This window comes from Schistocerca gregaria, chromosome 3 (assembly GCF_023897955.1).
Source record: "Schistocerca gregaria isolate iqSchGreg1 chromosome 3, iqSchGreg1.2, whole genome shotgun sequence".
Lineage (NCBI taxonomy): Eukaryota > Metazoa > Arthropoda > Insecta > Orthoptera > Acrididae > Schistocerca > Schistocerca gregaria.
In genome coordinates, this window is record NC_064922.1 from 789,199,039 (window position 1) to 789,217,061 (window position 18,023).

Below are 18,023 nucleotides of genomic sequence, written 5' to 3' on the forward strand. Positions count from 1 at the left end.
GTCATACTATATTTCCGGGTCATGGTGAACGGTGAGTTCAGTCGGGGATGGAGTAGCAGTGTGGTCCGGACAGCCGGTATTCACCCGACCGCTGGCGAAACACATGCACTGTCCAACTCAAGGAGTCTTGAGCGGGATTGACCATTGGTTGGTTGACTCGCCGGGCGACATGTATTTGGTCTTCTGACAGCTTCTGGGCCTGATCAATTTGTCATCTTGCGGGACTTTGGTTGGTTCCTTCCTTGTGCAGAGATGTCATGTGACCAATGGGCCGATGTTCCCTATGCGTGGTAGGGTCCAAGCCAGTATCTTCGGTACGTCGCCTGTCTGAAGGGCACCGGGATGGAACAGGGGTGAGGTGCAGACAGCCATGACTCGCCCGACTGTTGCCGACACACGACTTTAGTGGGAATGACCTTGGTTGGTCGTTCAGTTGGTCGTCTCATTGGATGACGTGTATTTGGTTGCCGACCACTTGTAGGTTATCTGTGTGTGTTGACTTGTGATTCGTTCTTGTTGTTCCACAGTGACTGGTTTTAGTATTGTTCGAGTTGTTTGTGGAAGTGTTTTCGTGGAACCATGTGTGGCTTGTGTGGTTTGACTGAGCAGTTATTTTAATGCTGTCTGCGTGCTGGATTGAGTGGCTCTGTTGGGATAAAGCAGCAAGCAAGTTTCCGCGGCGCGAGGCTTGGCTGGGCCCACTGGCGGTGGGCACGCGCTGTCGGATTGTGAGGTGCTCGCTGTGAGAGTGACATGTTCATTGCCCACCGAACCTGGACGCTGAAGTTAATTTGTTATGTAACCTCAACTATTGTGACACCTTTGTTCATTTGTTGGTTGTTGCCCCCTTAGCCATTCAGGCTAGCAGCATTGTATGATGTGTTGGAGTTGGTGAAACCTTGCAGTCATCTTCCCGTGTTGCGACTAATTATTAATTTGACTGTTACTTATCAGTGAAGTGCACCAGCGGTATTTTCTGCCCTGTGACCTTTAATGCTCCATTTACCTGCCCTGGTCATTAGTGTAGTGCTGTTCGTATTCTCGTCCATGGCGAATATTCTCCATCGTTGTGCCGTTGGTCAGACAGAAGGGAATTTGTTAAATTGTTGGTCGGTCCTTCGGCTGTCCCTAGTTTGGGTTGCCATTCGATCACCTAACTTCAACTCTGCCTGTTTCACGTCACCTTACGTTTGAGTTACCCGAGAAGTTGCTTGAACCCCTTAATAAGGCCTTCAGCCACGTCTATTCTCTAAAGGAAAATTTTTAATTAGAAGCAAGGGGTTTATTCTAAATTATTTATCTGACTTCTTGTTCAGGCCTTCAGCTGTTATTTCAAATTTGTTTGTGGCCTTCAGCAGTGTAATAAGTTAATCAGGCTTCGGCCAATCTGTTTTAAGTTTAAAAGGAAATTTTCTTGCTTAGAAATTTTTTTTTATTAATGTGCCTTAATTATAGTTGTCCTACAGATGTATAGTGTAGGCCATCAGCCGTTAATTGTTTTTCATTGTATGCTTTGTTAAGAAAAAAATTTACCTCCTACTTTTAATTGCTTTTGATTTCCAAGCCAGGCCTTCAGCTGTTCTTGTGTTTGCTGTGGGTTTGAGGTCTTCAGCCCGGAAAGCATCTCAAATTTTCTTAAGCTAGGTCTTCTGCCATATTTTTTAACTGTGATCTTTTAAGCCAATATGTAAATAAGTGGTCCTTACAAAATAAAGTTGTGAGTTTGATTGTGCAACCCACAGTAACTATTTAAGGCCCCAACCACAACCTTAAAATTATCCTGTGTGCTCTATGGTTTACCTATCAAGTGGGTTTCTAAACATTGTTCTTACAAAAGTAATTTTTTTATTTTTCTTAAAATTCAAACCATGAACAAATAGCGACAACCCTAAATACTGTGAGTTGTTTTGTGGTCGATTACACTTGAACTTATTTATTTATTTATTTTTTTTTAAAAGAAAGTTGGATGACACTTTGCCTGATCTCATCACAACTAATTTTTTCTCTTCCACTAAGAAAGAGGTTACCTTAGTTGGGCAGAGGCTTTCAAAGTGAATGTGCCACTCTCACTGTGGATGAACTTAGCAATGTTACCCTATGCTTATGGATAAGTGTTGAAATATAGCTATCTTACTCAATAGCACCCAGCTGCATTTGTAAAACACATACTCCAAACCCGATCATACTGGAGATGAATGATTTAACCTCCAGTTTTACACCTTCCCAAAACTATCCCTATCTTTCTTGAGGATCTGGAAGCAAGATAGTGTGTCACTTTTACTTTGATGTCTCCATAGTCAGTGCTACACATTTTGCCAGATACTGGCAAACATCTCTGTTTCAAAATGTATTACTTTTCTTGATGTACTTTTCCTTTGGTACAGAATAATTAACATGTAAGGAAGCATGTTCTGGAAACTAGTAATTATTGTATGTTCTTAACATCTAATATCCTTCATTTACCCTGTTTTGCATAATTTGTTGGTCTACATAGGCAATACTGAGTTGAGTCAGTTCCAGGGAACTTGTCAATGATTATTGTACACTGCTTCATCAGAGTGCAATATTCAAAAATGATTTCTGTTTCTGTGAATGCAAGGGCATGTATTGTAATGGCAACAGTAGTTATCATCTTACTTCCATTATCCTGTCATGAATGTGTATCAACACATTCCGCTAATGTGAGGAACACTGTAAACAATTTCAAGTCACATTAAACAGCTTAAGAATAACAACAGGAAGGAAGGGTTCACTGAATAGACATGTTGAAGAATTGACAATCTTAGTTAGACCACATTAATACACCCAACGTAAAGTAATGCACGCATATTACTCATTATTTCACAAGCCATTCCATTTACAATCACGAAGGAAGGATAATACAAAATACACAGGGACAAGAAAAATCTAATAACACATAACAGTATATTCTATTAGGTAATGAAATTAGCGAAGTAGTTTTCAAAGGAGATTAGAGATGTGCCTAAGCCTGGGTGAATCTGATTAAAACCAGCAGTTTTTTTAAACTATCATCCATTTATAATAGTAATATTGCAATACAAATTTAAAGCATTAACTGTACAATTCTCATGATGGCATATTCACATATTAATTTATTCTTAATTTGTAACTGCACTTATTATTTTAATTTAATTGTTGATTGGTTTCATCTTGCAAGGTGGGGTGAAACCAATCACTAACTTATTTTGTATGCAAAAACAATCAAACTTCCAGTTTAGAGAATCTGGCCACTATTTTGAATTTTCTAAACTATAATGGTGTATTTACAACAATAAATCACATTTTCTAACGTAAAAAAGTTTTCAAAGGCACATTAAATTTCAAAAAATTGCTATAAAAACTCTCATATATTCAGGAAAGTTGACAAACACATTTCAAATTTCAATAAATCTATGACACTATCAACATGAAAGATATTTAATCAATATCATAATCATAATCATCTATCCCTTCAAATATATATTTATTTCATCTTCTATGTTCTGGCACAACTTTTTTAATAATTCGTTTTCTTTCTATCTCATTTGCACCTTCTGTTCCCAAAAAGACAAAATAAGTATCATCAAGAACTTTCTTTCTCAAAAATTGTCATTGGAGACTTTATCAATTTTATCAATAATAAAACTTAATCTTCCTTTCAAAGGAAATCAGGTGCAAATATGAAAAAGGTCACCAAGGTCAACCTTCAAGAAAAATGGAAGATGAAAATGCATGTGTCTTAAGAAGCGAAGCACAAAATTCCTTAACAATCCTGGAGGTGTTCTTAGAAGCTAACAAATCTCTAAGCACAATATGTAGTTACAACACTACTTCACAGCCATGGCCTAATATATAACTCTTGTGTCAACAGAAAGGGACGAAAAATGACCATTAAGATCAAACAGATGTGTGCTTCATTCGGAAAATGTAGAATAGTGGATATAGGTAAAATGGACAAATGCCTACATATCAAACGTGGGATGCAACAGAATTTTGAAGGCAAGAAACTTTTGCATAAGGAAATAAGCAAAGTTATCGCGGAGGAAGATAAGTTACACAAAATTATCAATCACAAAGGTAATAGGGATGCTTTTTTTTTTTAAGAGAAAAATGTAGCAAACTAACTGTTGCATACCAGAATTTTCAATATATAATGAATAAAACATAGCACTTCAACATATACCTAAATGAATCAAAACCACATTTCTTCATAATGAGTGAATAAGGTTGCAAGCAAGAAGAAGCATATGGATACAGGCAAACAAATTATGAACTCATAAACTTGTACATATCAAGGCACAACGAGGGAGGTATAGGCATTTATAGCAAAAGTGATACAGCATGTGAAAAAGTCAAGTGGACTGATGATCTGGGTGAAGAAACGGTACTTGAGGTTGCAGCAATAACTTTAGAACTAGGGAACAACAGCCTGATTATAGCAGATCTGTATAGGTCACCTGGAAGCAGTATTGAAGAATTTTTCCAACTGTCCCGGGGACCTACTGGTGAATGAATACATCAGTGTATAAAAGCCATGTCCTGTTTGTTTGAGACATCAACACAGACTCTTTAAATAATAGCAATAATTATTTGAGTTATGTTGACTTACTTCAATGTTTAATTGTTATCAGAAACTCAGAACCTACAAGAATTACAGTAGAAACACAGACATGCAACGAACACATTCTCACAAACATAACAATGATAACATAAGCATAACCACTATAGAGAACTATATATATCTGCCCACAGAGCCCTTACCAGGGAAATTGATTTTGGGAATGTAGATACCATTAAAAGTGACACATTTATGCATAAGGAAAAATTTAATTATAATAAACTTAAGAGAGCATTCCGCAGTGAAAAATGGGAACCAGTTTACAATGATAATAAATGGGAAAATTTCTATAAACTATTCAATAAAATTTTAAATGAAACATGTCCTTTAGTAAAAAAAAAGTAAACAAAGCAACAGCAACCAAATGAACACATCGGCATGATACTACAAGACAACAAAGATATAAAAAATGACCGAAAACAAAATGTGTGAGAGATTCATACAGATGTTTAGTACAACTGGCACAAATGAAGCACATGACTGGGCAACCAATTTAAACATTACAAATACTAGTCAATCTTTTTCCATTCATTTCAAGACTTCAAGCTGAAATGACTTGTGGCTGGGATGACATGCGAAGGAAAGTCGAGGAGAATTAGTGAAGCCTCTGACACATCTAATAAATATCTCCCCCCTCTGCCATGAAGAATTCCCTATCTTTTGAAAATCACTGAAAGAAGGGAATAAAAACTGACACGAAAAACTATAGGCAAATATCATTAAATTCAGAGCTTTTGAAATTACTAGAGAAAGTAGTATTAAATAAATTTGAGGTATGTTTCATCAAAGAATCTATTCAACAATCTACAACCTGGTTTTAGAAAAGGAAGAGCTACTGTAACAGCAGTAGCAACGTTTATACATGAAATATTAAACAAGCTGAATGAAGGAGACAAGGTAAAACGCATGTTCCTGGATATGAGTAAAGCTTTTGACACTGTGAATCACACAATTTTATTGCAGAAATTTGTCGGATTAACTTATAACAGGAATGAACAGTTGGTAACAACCAAATCATCTCACAAGGTACTTCACAGTAGTGTGTCCCAAGGAAGTTTATAGGGGCCTTATTAACATATACAAGAAACAGAATGATTTAACTGAACCTCAAAACTGCAAAATTGCAATCTATGCTGATCTCACATCTTTTGTCCACTGGGGCCACGATATGCAAACTACTGCAAACAGTACCGAAATCAATTATAATTTTCTGTCAAGTTGTTTTACTGCAAATAAGCTACTTGTAAATAAAGAGAAGACAGTGACAATGCAATTTATGTTTGGTTATCAGAACACAAAAAGTATCAATTTACATCTCCACTGGCACTTAGCTACATAAACACACAAATTTTTGGGTACAACCGTTGACTAACACCTCTCGTGGAAAGAACATGTAGATCATACTTTTAAGGTAATCACTACAAATGGGTATATAGTAAAATGGGTCTCAGCCTTCCTGGACCATGATAGTTTGAGACAAATCTACTTTACAGTGGTACACCCGCATCTTCACTATGGCACTGAGATATGGAGTGGAGCACCAGCTGTCTATACAGACAGGTTCATCAGACTACGAAGAAAAGGTAGTGAGAGTGGTAGCTGAGGTAAACAGAAGAGAGCCTTGTACAGAAATCTTCAGAAAATACAAAATACTAACCAATTACTCTGTGTATATCCTTCATGCAATAATGTTTGTGAAACCACCAAACCCTGAATATAATGTAACAAAACAGTAATATACATAGGTACAGTGCATGGAGAAGGGGAAAATGTTCACAGAATTGAAGGAGGAGGGGAAGTAAGTCTGCAGACTGTAGTCCAGGGATGGCCATGGTGTGCTAAACTGCACGCGTGTACAGATGAGCTGCACGTGTGCCGTCCAGGGCTCGGTCTGCCTCGCCACTACTTGGCTTTCCTCGGTCTTTCGCGGCACTGCTCGGCACGGTGCAACATTAGACTAGCTGTGCGATGTGACATCTTTTCATCCGGCATAGGATGCGTTAGTTGATTTGTAGTGGCAGCCATGTTTATTTCTTGTTATTTCTTAGTGATTCGTAAGAAGTTTATAAGTACAGTGGTTGTTGCAATGGAACACACTCGCAACACCACGAGGCTTCACAGCTGAATGGGAATTGCAATATTTTTTTGAAGAGAAGATGAAAATTCTCAATGTCTATTATGCAGTTGCATACTCGCCAGTCACGGCAAATTTGCAATAGAATGGCATTATAACATTACACACAAAGAACTTAATGATTTAGTTAGGGCTGATAGATCAAACAAGTTGGCAGAATTAAGAAGACACAGTGTTATGCAGCGAGACGGGGCGAACGTGAGTACCCCTTACAAATCTTTGTGTTTCTGATGTTTGTATTCGTACATATTTGTCGTTAGATTTCGAATTTAGAGTTCACTCAATTTTTGTTTCCTTTTCTTTAGCCTGCAACCGAACCTGTCTTTAAGAGCAAGCTATAAAACAGCGTTCAAAATTGCAAGAGCGAATAAGCCTTTCAGTGATGGTGATTTCATCAAGGAGTGTATTGTTGAGGTGGCGGAACTCTTGACGCCACTGGAAGTAAAGAAGTTTAGTGAAATTAGTCTTTCCAGACAGACAATAGTGGATGTCTACAGGCAATTAATTGATAGTGCCTGCAAGTTTATTGCATTCTAGATTGCTTTGGGCGAGTCGACCGACATTTCGGACACAGCACAACTAGCGATTTATGTTCGTGGAGTCGACATAAATTTGCACGTGACGGAAGAATTGTTAGATTTAGTACCAATGAAAGACACAACAAGGGGTACAGACTTACTAAAAGCAGTTGAAGAGGCAGTTGAAGCCGTTTACCTGAACTGGAAAATGTTAGTTTCAGTCACCATGGATGGAGCACCAGCAATTCGAGGGCTCAAAATAGGATGGTAGCATTGTTGCGTAAAAAACTAGGACAATTGACGCAAGATCTGTACGGAATCATTGTTTTGTACACCAAGAAGCTCTTTGTGCTAAATATGCAAATTTGGAGCACGTGAAGAAGTTGGTAGTCAAAATAGTAAATTTTTTGAAGTCGCATGGCTTAGTACACTGTCAGTTTCAACAGTTTCTCAAGAAACTGAACGAAGAGTACAGAGATGTTATTTACCACTGGGAAATACATTGGTTAAGTCGAGGGTCGTGCCTCGAGAGATTTTTCAATTTAAGACTCGCTATTGTTGAGCTCCTGAAGAAAAAAGGAAAGGCAGAGTCAAAATTAGAAGATCCAAAATGGATTGCAGACCTTGCCTTTCCAGTTGATCTGACTACACACTTGAACGCTCTCAATAAGACTTAGCAAGGTGAGAAGGAGCTTATTTCTGATCTGATGAAAAAAATGGATGCATTTAATAAGAAACCCGAATTGTGGAAGGAACAACTCATGACAAAGAATACCGCCCATTCCCTTACGCTCTCTAAAGTCAGAGAAAGCGCCACTTCTGACGAATTCGTTTTTGTGTTGGAAGAACTACAGGCACAATTTTGTAAACATTTTCAGGACACTGCCAGTCTGACATCTGCTCTTGAACTATTTTATGGACCCTTTTCCGCTTCAGCTGAAAGTGCCCCAGAGCTTTTGCAAATGGAATTGATCAATCTGCAGCGTAATTCCCATTTAAAGGACAATTTTTTTATGAAAGTTTTCCTTGGGAAGAGATTCCCCGTCTCCACAATGAGGCTGCAAAAGTGATATCAATGTTTGGATCAACATACGTGTTCAAAAGGGTTTTTTTTTTTTTTTTATATATAAAACTAAGTAAGTCACGATTACGTGGCAATCTGAGTGACAAAAATACGAGAAACTGTCTACGTTTATCTGTGTGCCGTCAGTTTGTGTCAGATATGAACTTTATTATGTCTACAGCGAACCAAAAGTAATTAAATTAATAGTGATAATTTTGTTGTATTTGTCGTATGTTTTGTTGAGAATTGTAGTTATTGCAAATTCTGCACAGTAGTTCCACTTAATAAAATTTGCTTGTTTCACATGTAGTTGGAATCACTTATTCCACATCATACTGCATGCTGTAGACTACTTTTACATCCGTTTCTATATCTCAGCTTAAATGTTTTAAGAATTTTACGAGTGACAATGTGAGAAGCACGATATTGTTGGTGTAATGAAGTTTCAAACACAGTTGTTATTGTCATTTTTCTGTAGGTGTACCAACAACCAACAAATATTGCTCAACATAATGTGTTGTACAGAGCTTAATATTATCAAATGTAATATGAAACTAAGCCACATGCTAGCAGGGCAGTATTCTTTACGCAAATGCACTGTCGCATGTGGCGTGTTCGTAGTTCCACGCATGCGCGCACAGTCAGCTGGTGTGGTAGTGGGGTACTGTGACATCAGAAGGGAGCGATCCGCACGCGTGTGGAAGCTTGGCATACGTGCATGCACACGTGTCGTGTTCTTGGCCGTCCCTGCTGTAGTCCATATACCTTTTACAACAGACTACCATCTGACGTCAATACTGCTAATTTAAACACATTAAACAATAAACTAAAGCATTTATTAACAGAGAAAAGCTGTTTCTCAGTAGAAGATTTCAAGTCTTAATATCCCTTTCTAAAACAGTGTATGCATCATAAGTTTGTTTTTGAAACAAAAAAATTATAATTTCTGACTCACTACTTACATCAATGTGTGCACTTATGCATGTTAACTAAACCTTTGCATTTGTGAACTAAAATCTACAACAACATCTGAAAACCGATTGTTATGTGTACAGCAAACAAACAAATACATAAATCAATCTTCACCTTTCTGCTTGCCCATTCACTCATTTTCATTTGACTCAAGCTTTTCTACATTGCTGCTAGATGTTCTGGAGATAGAATCAGAATCAAAAACTAGAGATGCCCTGCTTTCACCTCTGTCACTAAAGTCCCTGACAGAAATATCTTTTCTTGGAGTTAACAGTAGCACTTTGCACGACATGGTACTCCTTTTATTTCATTAGACTGAACCTGTTTAAACTGCACTTGGAAGGTTGCTGTCCCAGAAACTTCTGGTGAGTCAGTGTCACATGTAGCTGTTTCTTCTGGAATCTGCTAAATGACTTTATAGGGACAGAAAGGAAAAATTCCTGCTTTTCCAAATCCAGATATAACGTAAGATTTAGAAGCAAAAGCTATCTTTTCTAATGTTCCTTTCAACAGTGTAAGGAAATTGGATTTTGCTACCAACCCTCTGTTCTCCCTTTTCCAGTCACCTAGCAGATTACTCCGGACAAGTTTTACAGGCCTAAGAAGGCCACATCAGATGGCCATCACAAGCGAGTAGAGTTAAGTGGTAGAAGTAAAAACTGAATGTTGTGTTCCTGGCATAGTTTAATCTTGTCACCTGTAATTACTTTTTCTCTCTTTGAATGCCAGACACACCGAGAAGGTAATCTGTATAAAATACAGGTATGATTCAATCATTGTTAGGTCAACCCAACCACTTCGTATCCTGCACCACTTTAACCTCCTCCAGTCCAAGTACCATACAGATGTTTTGCATATAAACTATGTATTGTGGAGGGACTGTGCCGTGATGATTTGGGTTGAGTGGGCATTCGACATCATGGTCATTGGAACCCTGACGAAAAGTCAGAAGGCAGTCCCCACATATGGAGAAGTTTATAACTTATTAGTCTGCCGCCCTTCCCCACCAATTTTGGGATGAGGCCTGACAGTTCACAAAATTTCACCATTCAGCATATAGCACATGTAGCACTGTGCCATCTGCAGTCACTGTTATAACTCCACTGTTATAAGTGCTTGACAAAGAACTATCCATAATCCTTTCATGAAGTCTTGTGCCTCACTTCACTATTACTTTAATTTGACCGGGAGCATCACAAAAGTGGATTTCATCGTAGTTTATAATGTTGAAGATAAAAACATCACTCAATGCCACTTCAGGGTTCTTTAAGATAATCACTAACTGTTTCTAGGGTAACTGTTCCCTTTGCCTTCTCTACATTTCACTTACTCTAACTGTCAGGTCCTTAATTCTTTCCAGAAAACATTTTTTCTACTGGTGACCAGGATGATTGTCGCAAAATCATTATTCAAACAACCCTGCTCGCTCAATTATGAGATGCCTGTATGATGTGTCTAAAATCATTATTTCGCAAAGGAAACCTCCATCTCCACAACACAATATTCCTTTGACCAGATTTTTTCCTCACTACTAGTTAACATTGATTAGCTAACTTTTTTATATTTGTATCTGTTCCTGAATTTATCATTTAATGTTGTATAGAGAATTGCCTATTGTTCTGCAACTTTGAAAATTAAGAATTTTCCTGATTTGAGAGCCTTCTTCACAGCATTTAGTAGAAATTCTGGTCCTAAAATCTTGTATACTCCTACGATCGGATTCACCCTACAAAAACACAAATTTGTAATTACGCATGCATAGTGTCTAAGCAGTAAAAAGGAAGAAGAAGAGCCACCTGAGATATCCATACAAAAGTAAAAAATATTATAACTTTTCAGTTATACACTGGAAGTACCCGATGACAGTGGAAGTTTTCATACTGATGTATTCACTTCACGAGTGCAGCACATTAATTACACATCTACCGACAGTGCCATTTGCTGGTACTGCACACTCCAAAATAATGTTGTTACAACAAACCACTCAAACATTCACAATAATGGTCAGCTGCAGTGTTCTTGTTAAGATGGCATACTCTAATATCAACATGTTCAAAAACAGGTAAATGATAAGATTCACACCACCAGATTGGATCACCTCATTTTACGGTATTATAAAGATACTTCTTGAGACAAATAGTTGAAGCATCCTACTGAATTATACCTACTACACCGTACATACAAAATACATAATTATTTTCTTTTTACTTAAGTTTCCTATGATGGCTCATTATGAGTCCTGTTATATGAGTGACTGGGGAAATCCACTGGAGACATCTCCCATAAAATAACATCCTAGTGAATTATTATGCAATGTGAATCTCATCTTACCCCACTTATTTTTACCTTTTAATTTCCAGAAAATCTATGGTAATGAAAACTCTGAATTCTGTTATTTAGTTAGTTATGCTGGACAAAGCATTCCATTTAATAACTGACCACACACAACATTAACTTACCTCCAGACCACGCAACATACCTTGTACGCTAGAACTGCTTGAATATTAAACAGAATACACAATTCAGTTGCAAGAAAAGCTGCAGAGCAACAGACCACTAGGCTTGAGTTCTGTCAAACAGCTATGTTTCAGAAAGGAAAAAGAAGAAACAAACAGAAAGAAAGCAAAATTGTCTTGTGTTTACAGTCAGAATTATTAGCTGCTGTATTACAACACACAGAAATGGAGTGACAAGCAATAAATGTGTTACTGTAACTCACTTGAGCACTACTTGTAAGTCATATTATATTGCAGCACCAGTGACACACCTTTACCTTCACAGAAACTCACTGAAACAAGGTATCTTACCACAAATAAATCTATATTATTTAAGCTTGCAAAAAATCAAGGAAGTTATACTTCACATAAAGCAATCATTACTGAAGTAGAAGTGCAGAATTTTTAAATTAACTAGCTCAGTAAGATACCAACATTTCTTATGAATTGAAAAGCTGTTTTTTTATGCAATACCCAAGGTGTGCTGATAAAACAGTCCAGCTGAATAGTAGCAGTCTCTAACATAGACAATACATATCACAAGAACAATAAATACTTACTGATTCCATTGCAATAAAATTTGATGCATCATGAAACAAATGTATATTTATGAGATCAAATACTGTCCCGTTTATATTCCATCTTGTCCTCAAGAATCCTTTACGGGACCATTTGCACTGAAACAGAACAACTTCTGCAACAAAGTTCATACTCAAGATTAAGATGAAATACATTTGGCTCTGCAAAAATATTAACACTTGGTGTCCAGAAATTAAGTATTGATTTTGTAGAAAAAAGTGGCGTAGGGGTAAGATGTATTTGGTAGTGCATTGCAGGCATACCTGTAGATGTAAAAGTAGCTGTTTTTGAAAATGATGGATTTTCTTTATGGCATTACTAAACATGTGTTCTGTTGTTACAGGTACCTCAATAAGGGTTATGTTAAGTGTGCACAAGAGAGCAGCCATCGTGACGTGGATGTTGCAGAAGCTGCCATTGACTCCAGAAACCTGGACCTACTAATAAACCAATTCAATAATTAAAAACAAGTTTAAGTGCACTGGTACGTTTCAGAATGAGCATGGACAAGGCCATCCATTAACTTCTTCTGACCGAATTGAAGACAGTAGAACATCCATTGAATGTAATACAAAACTTGTGCTGTGATTATCGGTGGAACTGTACATTCCATGCTCAACCGTACATAAAGTGTTGCAAAACACACTGAAAAAAATGTGTTACCATCTGCAAGTTCTCCACTAGTTACATAACAAGGATTTGGCTGAGTGTGGGACCATGTGCCAAGGATTTGCCTGAAGCAGATGGAAATTACAACATCCTCAATGAGACCATGTTCAGCAATGAGCCAACTTTCATCACTTATGGAAAGGTTAACTGACAAACTGCATCATCTGGGCCAACGCACCACCAGTGTAGCACCTGGAGTTATAGCAAGACCTCCCAAAGATAATATCTGCATGGGAATATCCATTGACAAAATCGAAAGCCCATTCTCCTTGGTCCCAAAAACTCCACCAATAGAGCAATGTACCAAGACTTGCTTCAACAGTTTCTTTTACCACAGCTTGTGCAGCATGAACGTGTGCATAAGGTTTACTTCCAACACGTCAAGAGTACAGCCATTATGCCGTAGCTGTGCGTACGTTTTTGAATGACATTTCCTGGAAGACGTCTTGGGAACACAGGACCTTTGCAGTGTGTGGTGCTTTCTCCCAACCTTATACCCATGGACTTTCTCATCTGTTGATTTACAACAGGACATGTGTTTTTCTGACACCATATCAATTCACTGTCCGAGCTAACTTAGATAAGCTTCTGCAGCTCCAGAACTACAAATACCCCAGAATGTCGTTTGTGCCACAGCCGGCAGATGGAAATTGTGTTGGGATGTGCATGGTGCACATGTTGAATGTAATGTGTGATAGGCTTGTGCCACTATGAATAATAAGAATACAATAATTATATCAACAAAATTAATAATCAACTTTGGACACCTGCTATTTTCGTCCATTTATTCAAAAGCTTCATAGGAATTCCAAAACTGTCACCCTCTACAATTAATTAAAATGGTCTGAGAGATTGTACGTGTTGCTATGTCTACGTAAAACCCTAAGATAAGGCAACAATGAGATATCTACATATATGTGACGTCAGTTCTTTCAGACAATTAAGGTAAGACAGCAAATAATCTTTGCAGTGCAAATGCACACCAGACTCGAAATCTTATGGGAATTGGCAAAAATGCCATGAGGATAATGAACAAGAGCCACTAAATTAGTAGTGAGTTGATAAGTTGAGAATTGGTGTGTGACAGGAGGCGTGCACTAGTAGTCCGTTGAGTTGATGGCTCAGAGGTCAGAGCTTCTGCCTAGTACGCAGGAGACCCCAGTTCAAATACGGTAAGGCACAAGTTTTCAACTTGTGCCCCATTGATTTACATGAATGCCCACTTGCAGCCAATGTCTGTAATCTCTCTGTGTCAAAGAGAAATCTCATTCAGACAGTAGGTAACTGATACATAACATGTTAGGTAGTACTATGTTTACTAAACAATGACAAAGCCCAGTATGTTTAATTTATGACATGTTAGGGATGACATTTTCATTAGAGCACTGATACACTGAAATGACAAAAATAAATTACAACAGTGTAAAATAGAAAATTATACGAAAATTACTAGAAAAACTAAACAAGAAACAAAAGCACAGAATGAGACAGCTAAAAGTGAAACATAAGTTACCAACAGGAAGAATATAATGGTAAAGAGATTGTAATACGTCATCATCAGTAACAAATACATGACCAAGGATCGATCAGATACTCGTGGGAACATAGTTCAAGCTAAATATTCAGTGAAATAAGAACAAAAACTCACTTCTTATTTGGGGGTGAAAAAAAGCACCAACAGCTCCACAGTGTCAAACAGTTTTGTCAACACACACACACACACACACACACACACACACACACACGAGAGAGAGAGAGAGAGAGAGAGAGAGAGAGAGAGAGAGAGAGAGAGAGAGAGGAGGAGGAGGAGAAGAAGACATGGTAGCAGAAGAGAGGGGTGAAAGAGGGGACAGAGGGGGGACAGAGGGGGGAGGGGAAAGGGGGGAGAGGGGGGAGAGGGGTGGAGAGGGGGTAGAGGGGGCTAGAGGGGGGGAGAGGGGGAGAGGCTGAAGAGGCTGGAGAGGGGGAGAGGCTGGAGAGGCTGGAGAGGGGGGAGAGGCTGGAGAGGCTGGAGAGGGGGGAGAGGCTGGAGAGGCTGGAGAGGGGGGAGAGGCTGGAGAGGCTGGAGAGGCTGGAGAGGCTGGAGAGGCTGGAGAGGGGGGAGAGGCTGGAGAGAGAGAGAGGAGGAGGAGGAGGAGAAGAAGACATGGTAGCAGAAGAGAGGGGTGAAAGAGGGGACAGAGGGGGGACAGAGGGGGGAGAGAGGGGAGAGGGGGGAGAGGGGGGAGAGGGGAGAGAGGGGAGAGAGGGGAGAGAGGGGAGAGAGGGGGAGAGGGGGGAGAGGGGGGAGAGGGGGGAGAGGGGGGAGAGGGGGGAGAGGGGGAGAGGGGGGAGAGGGGGGAGAGGGGGGAGAGGGGGAGAGGGGGAGAGGGGGGAGAGGGGGGAGAGGGGGGAGAGGGGGGAGACGGGGGAGAGGAGGGAGAGGAGGGAGAGGGGGGAGAGGGGGGAGAGGGGGGAGAGGGGGGAGAGGGGGGAGAGGGGGGAGAGGGGGGAGAGGGGGAAGAGAGGGGGAGAGGGGGGAGAGGGGGGAGAGGGGGGAGAGGGGGAGAGGGGGGAGAGGGGGGAGAGGGGGGAGAGGGGGGAGAGGGGGGAGAGGGGGGAGAGGGGGAGAGGGGGGAGAGGGGGGAGAGGGGGGAGAGGGGGGAGAGGGGGGAGAGGGGGGAGAGGGGGGAGAGGGGGGAGAGGGGGGGAGAGGGGGTTGGAGATAGCAGTTGAGTCCACGATGACACTTTCTGCTACTGTCAGGCTGGAAATTAGGGAATCGATCTTGGTCCCAGACAGCCAGTGGAGGTTGGCACACACGACGGAAGAGGAAGTGAAACTGTTACAACAACTAGGAATGAAATCCAGCTTTGTTTTTCCTATCCTGAAGATCTCGACGACACTGTGCATGCATTTGTTTATAATGAATGCAGCTTGCTATAGTAGGATGACAGTTAAAAATGCAGAGAGCATGTGTCCGCACACGAATTGCATTGCGGTACACCTCAATCCACCAGGGTACTGGGACATGGCGTGGTAAAGAGCAAGTGCAAGGAATGTTAACATTCTGCAGTGGTAAGAATAACACTTGTCATATATTATACCTGGTCACCACAATTGTGTCAATGTTGTTCATTGAAGGTCACCATGGAAGAGTAAAGCCTCCAGTCAGACTTATTGAGCTGCCATTTGGGTGTGCATGGACGTGGGTTAGGGACCAGCAAACAGATAGCAAATGGGAAACGGTCGCTTGAATACGTGTCAGAGAGAATGGATCACTCGAGTGATGGGCAAGCTGGGCAGTGCAGAAGGATAGGTCCAAATGGGAATAGGTGTGCTGAGTCTGAAAGGAACACAAGTGCTCCTGTTTTAAGGTAGCAGAGGTTAAGCTGATTGAGGTCAGCCAAGAGGGCACTTCTCAGACAAGTTCTGGGAGAACCTCAAAGGGGATGGTGCACATTAAAGTCACCAAGCAGCAGAAAGGAGTGAGCTGGCTGCTGCCCAATAAGCTGGAGGAAGTCTGCCCTGGTGGCGTCGTATGACGGAGAGATATAAATGGTACAAAGCGAAAAGGTCAAGTGAGGAAGGAAAAGGCAAACTGCAACAGCTTGAAGGGAGATGGCTTGACTATGAATGTCATCCAACACGAGCAGCATGATTGCCCCAAGAGAAGGAATGATGACCTCTGGCAGAAGGTCAAAACAGACCAGGAAGAAATATGAGAGCTCAAAGTGGGCGTGAGGCAGCAATTTTGTTTTCTGAAGTCAGAGAACAAGTGGATGCTGCGAATGTAAGAACAGCTGTAGATCCCCTTTGTTCGATCAAAGGGCGCAAATGTTCCAATGGATGAGAGTCATGACGAGTATAAAATAAAAGGTGTCACCTCAGAGGCTGCTGATTGCCAGCCTTCAAAGACTCGCTTCTAGAAGGCCAGAGGCAGGAGGCCCCTGCTGCATGAGGTCTACAGAAGCACTGGCACTCTTCTGCTGTTGGCCTGCAGAGTCCAGGGCTGGTGGTGCACACCAGTGACACGGAGAATGGCTGGGAGAGGGTACCACATGGTGACACCATTGAAGAGGATCTTCGATTGGGCGAAGGATAAGACCGTCTGCCTTTGTTTGACATTTTCGAGTCTTTCTGGTTAGCAGAGGAAGACTTAGGTGTTGGTTGACTAGAGGGACATCTGCAGTCCTCACAGGAGTATTCCTTCTGTCTTTTCTAGCCTGCCAGTTGTTTAGATGGTGACTTCGTCCCTTGAGGTGATAGTTTGGTGGGGTGTTGCACAGCTGGAGGAGGAGACGGGGATGCTACCATGACATTGGGCGATTTCACAACTGCGGTGCTAAATTTGAAGTTTAATTTCAGCATGGCCATGTCCTTCGTCAAGCGAGATGTAGCAAGAACAGTACTGTAGGTGCCAGGTGGTAGAACACAGGGTTTCCAACTACTCAACAACTCGGCGAGTCTCCGGGTAAGGCACTTTTTCCTTCATCCAGATCTCCTGGACAGCCAGCTCATTGAAATACACAGGAAAATCACAGGAGATGGTGACACGGTCGCCATTGCAGTTGATGCAGCAGGGAGGAGGCAGACAATCGCCCTCTTGAGCATCCATACCACAGGTTACACATTAGCCGCGTGTCGACAGGACTCGCGATTGTGGCTGAAATGATGACACTGGTAGCAGCACATTGGGTTCGGAACAAACGGTCTAACTATGATAACTTCTTAACCAGCTTTGATCTTTGACAGAAGTACCACTCTATCAAAAGTGAGAAAGAGTGTGTGTGGGCACTAAGGAGGCATCTACTTTCTCCATCCCCTGATGGACAACAATGACACCCTGATCAGAGAGGTATGTTTGGATTTCTGTCTCGGTCAGACCATCGAGCAGCCTAGTGTAAATAACATCACAGGAAGAATTCAGCATTCACTGGACCTCGACACGAACAGGGTATCCATGGAGGAGAAAATCTGCAGGCAGTAGTTGTGT

At 40.7% G+C, this 18,023-nt stretch overlaps 1 protein-coding gene across 5 annotated transcripts in view; it reads right to left on the reverse strand.

Moving 5' to 3' along the window:
* LOC126354250 (inositol polyphosphate-5-phosphatase A) overlaps window positions 1-18,023 on the reverse strand; it is a 311,452-nt gene that overhangs the window by 188,952 nt on the left and 104,477 nt on the right. For all 5 annotated transcript variants that reach the window (XM_050003765.1, XM_050003764.1, XM_050003766.1 and 2 more), the window contains one exon: window positions 12,361-12,477. In XM_050003765.1, the coding sequence (XP_049859722.1) occupies window positions 12,361-12,477 (117 nt within the window). The remainder of the gene's footprint in view (window positions 1-12,360; window positions 12,478-18,023) is intronic.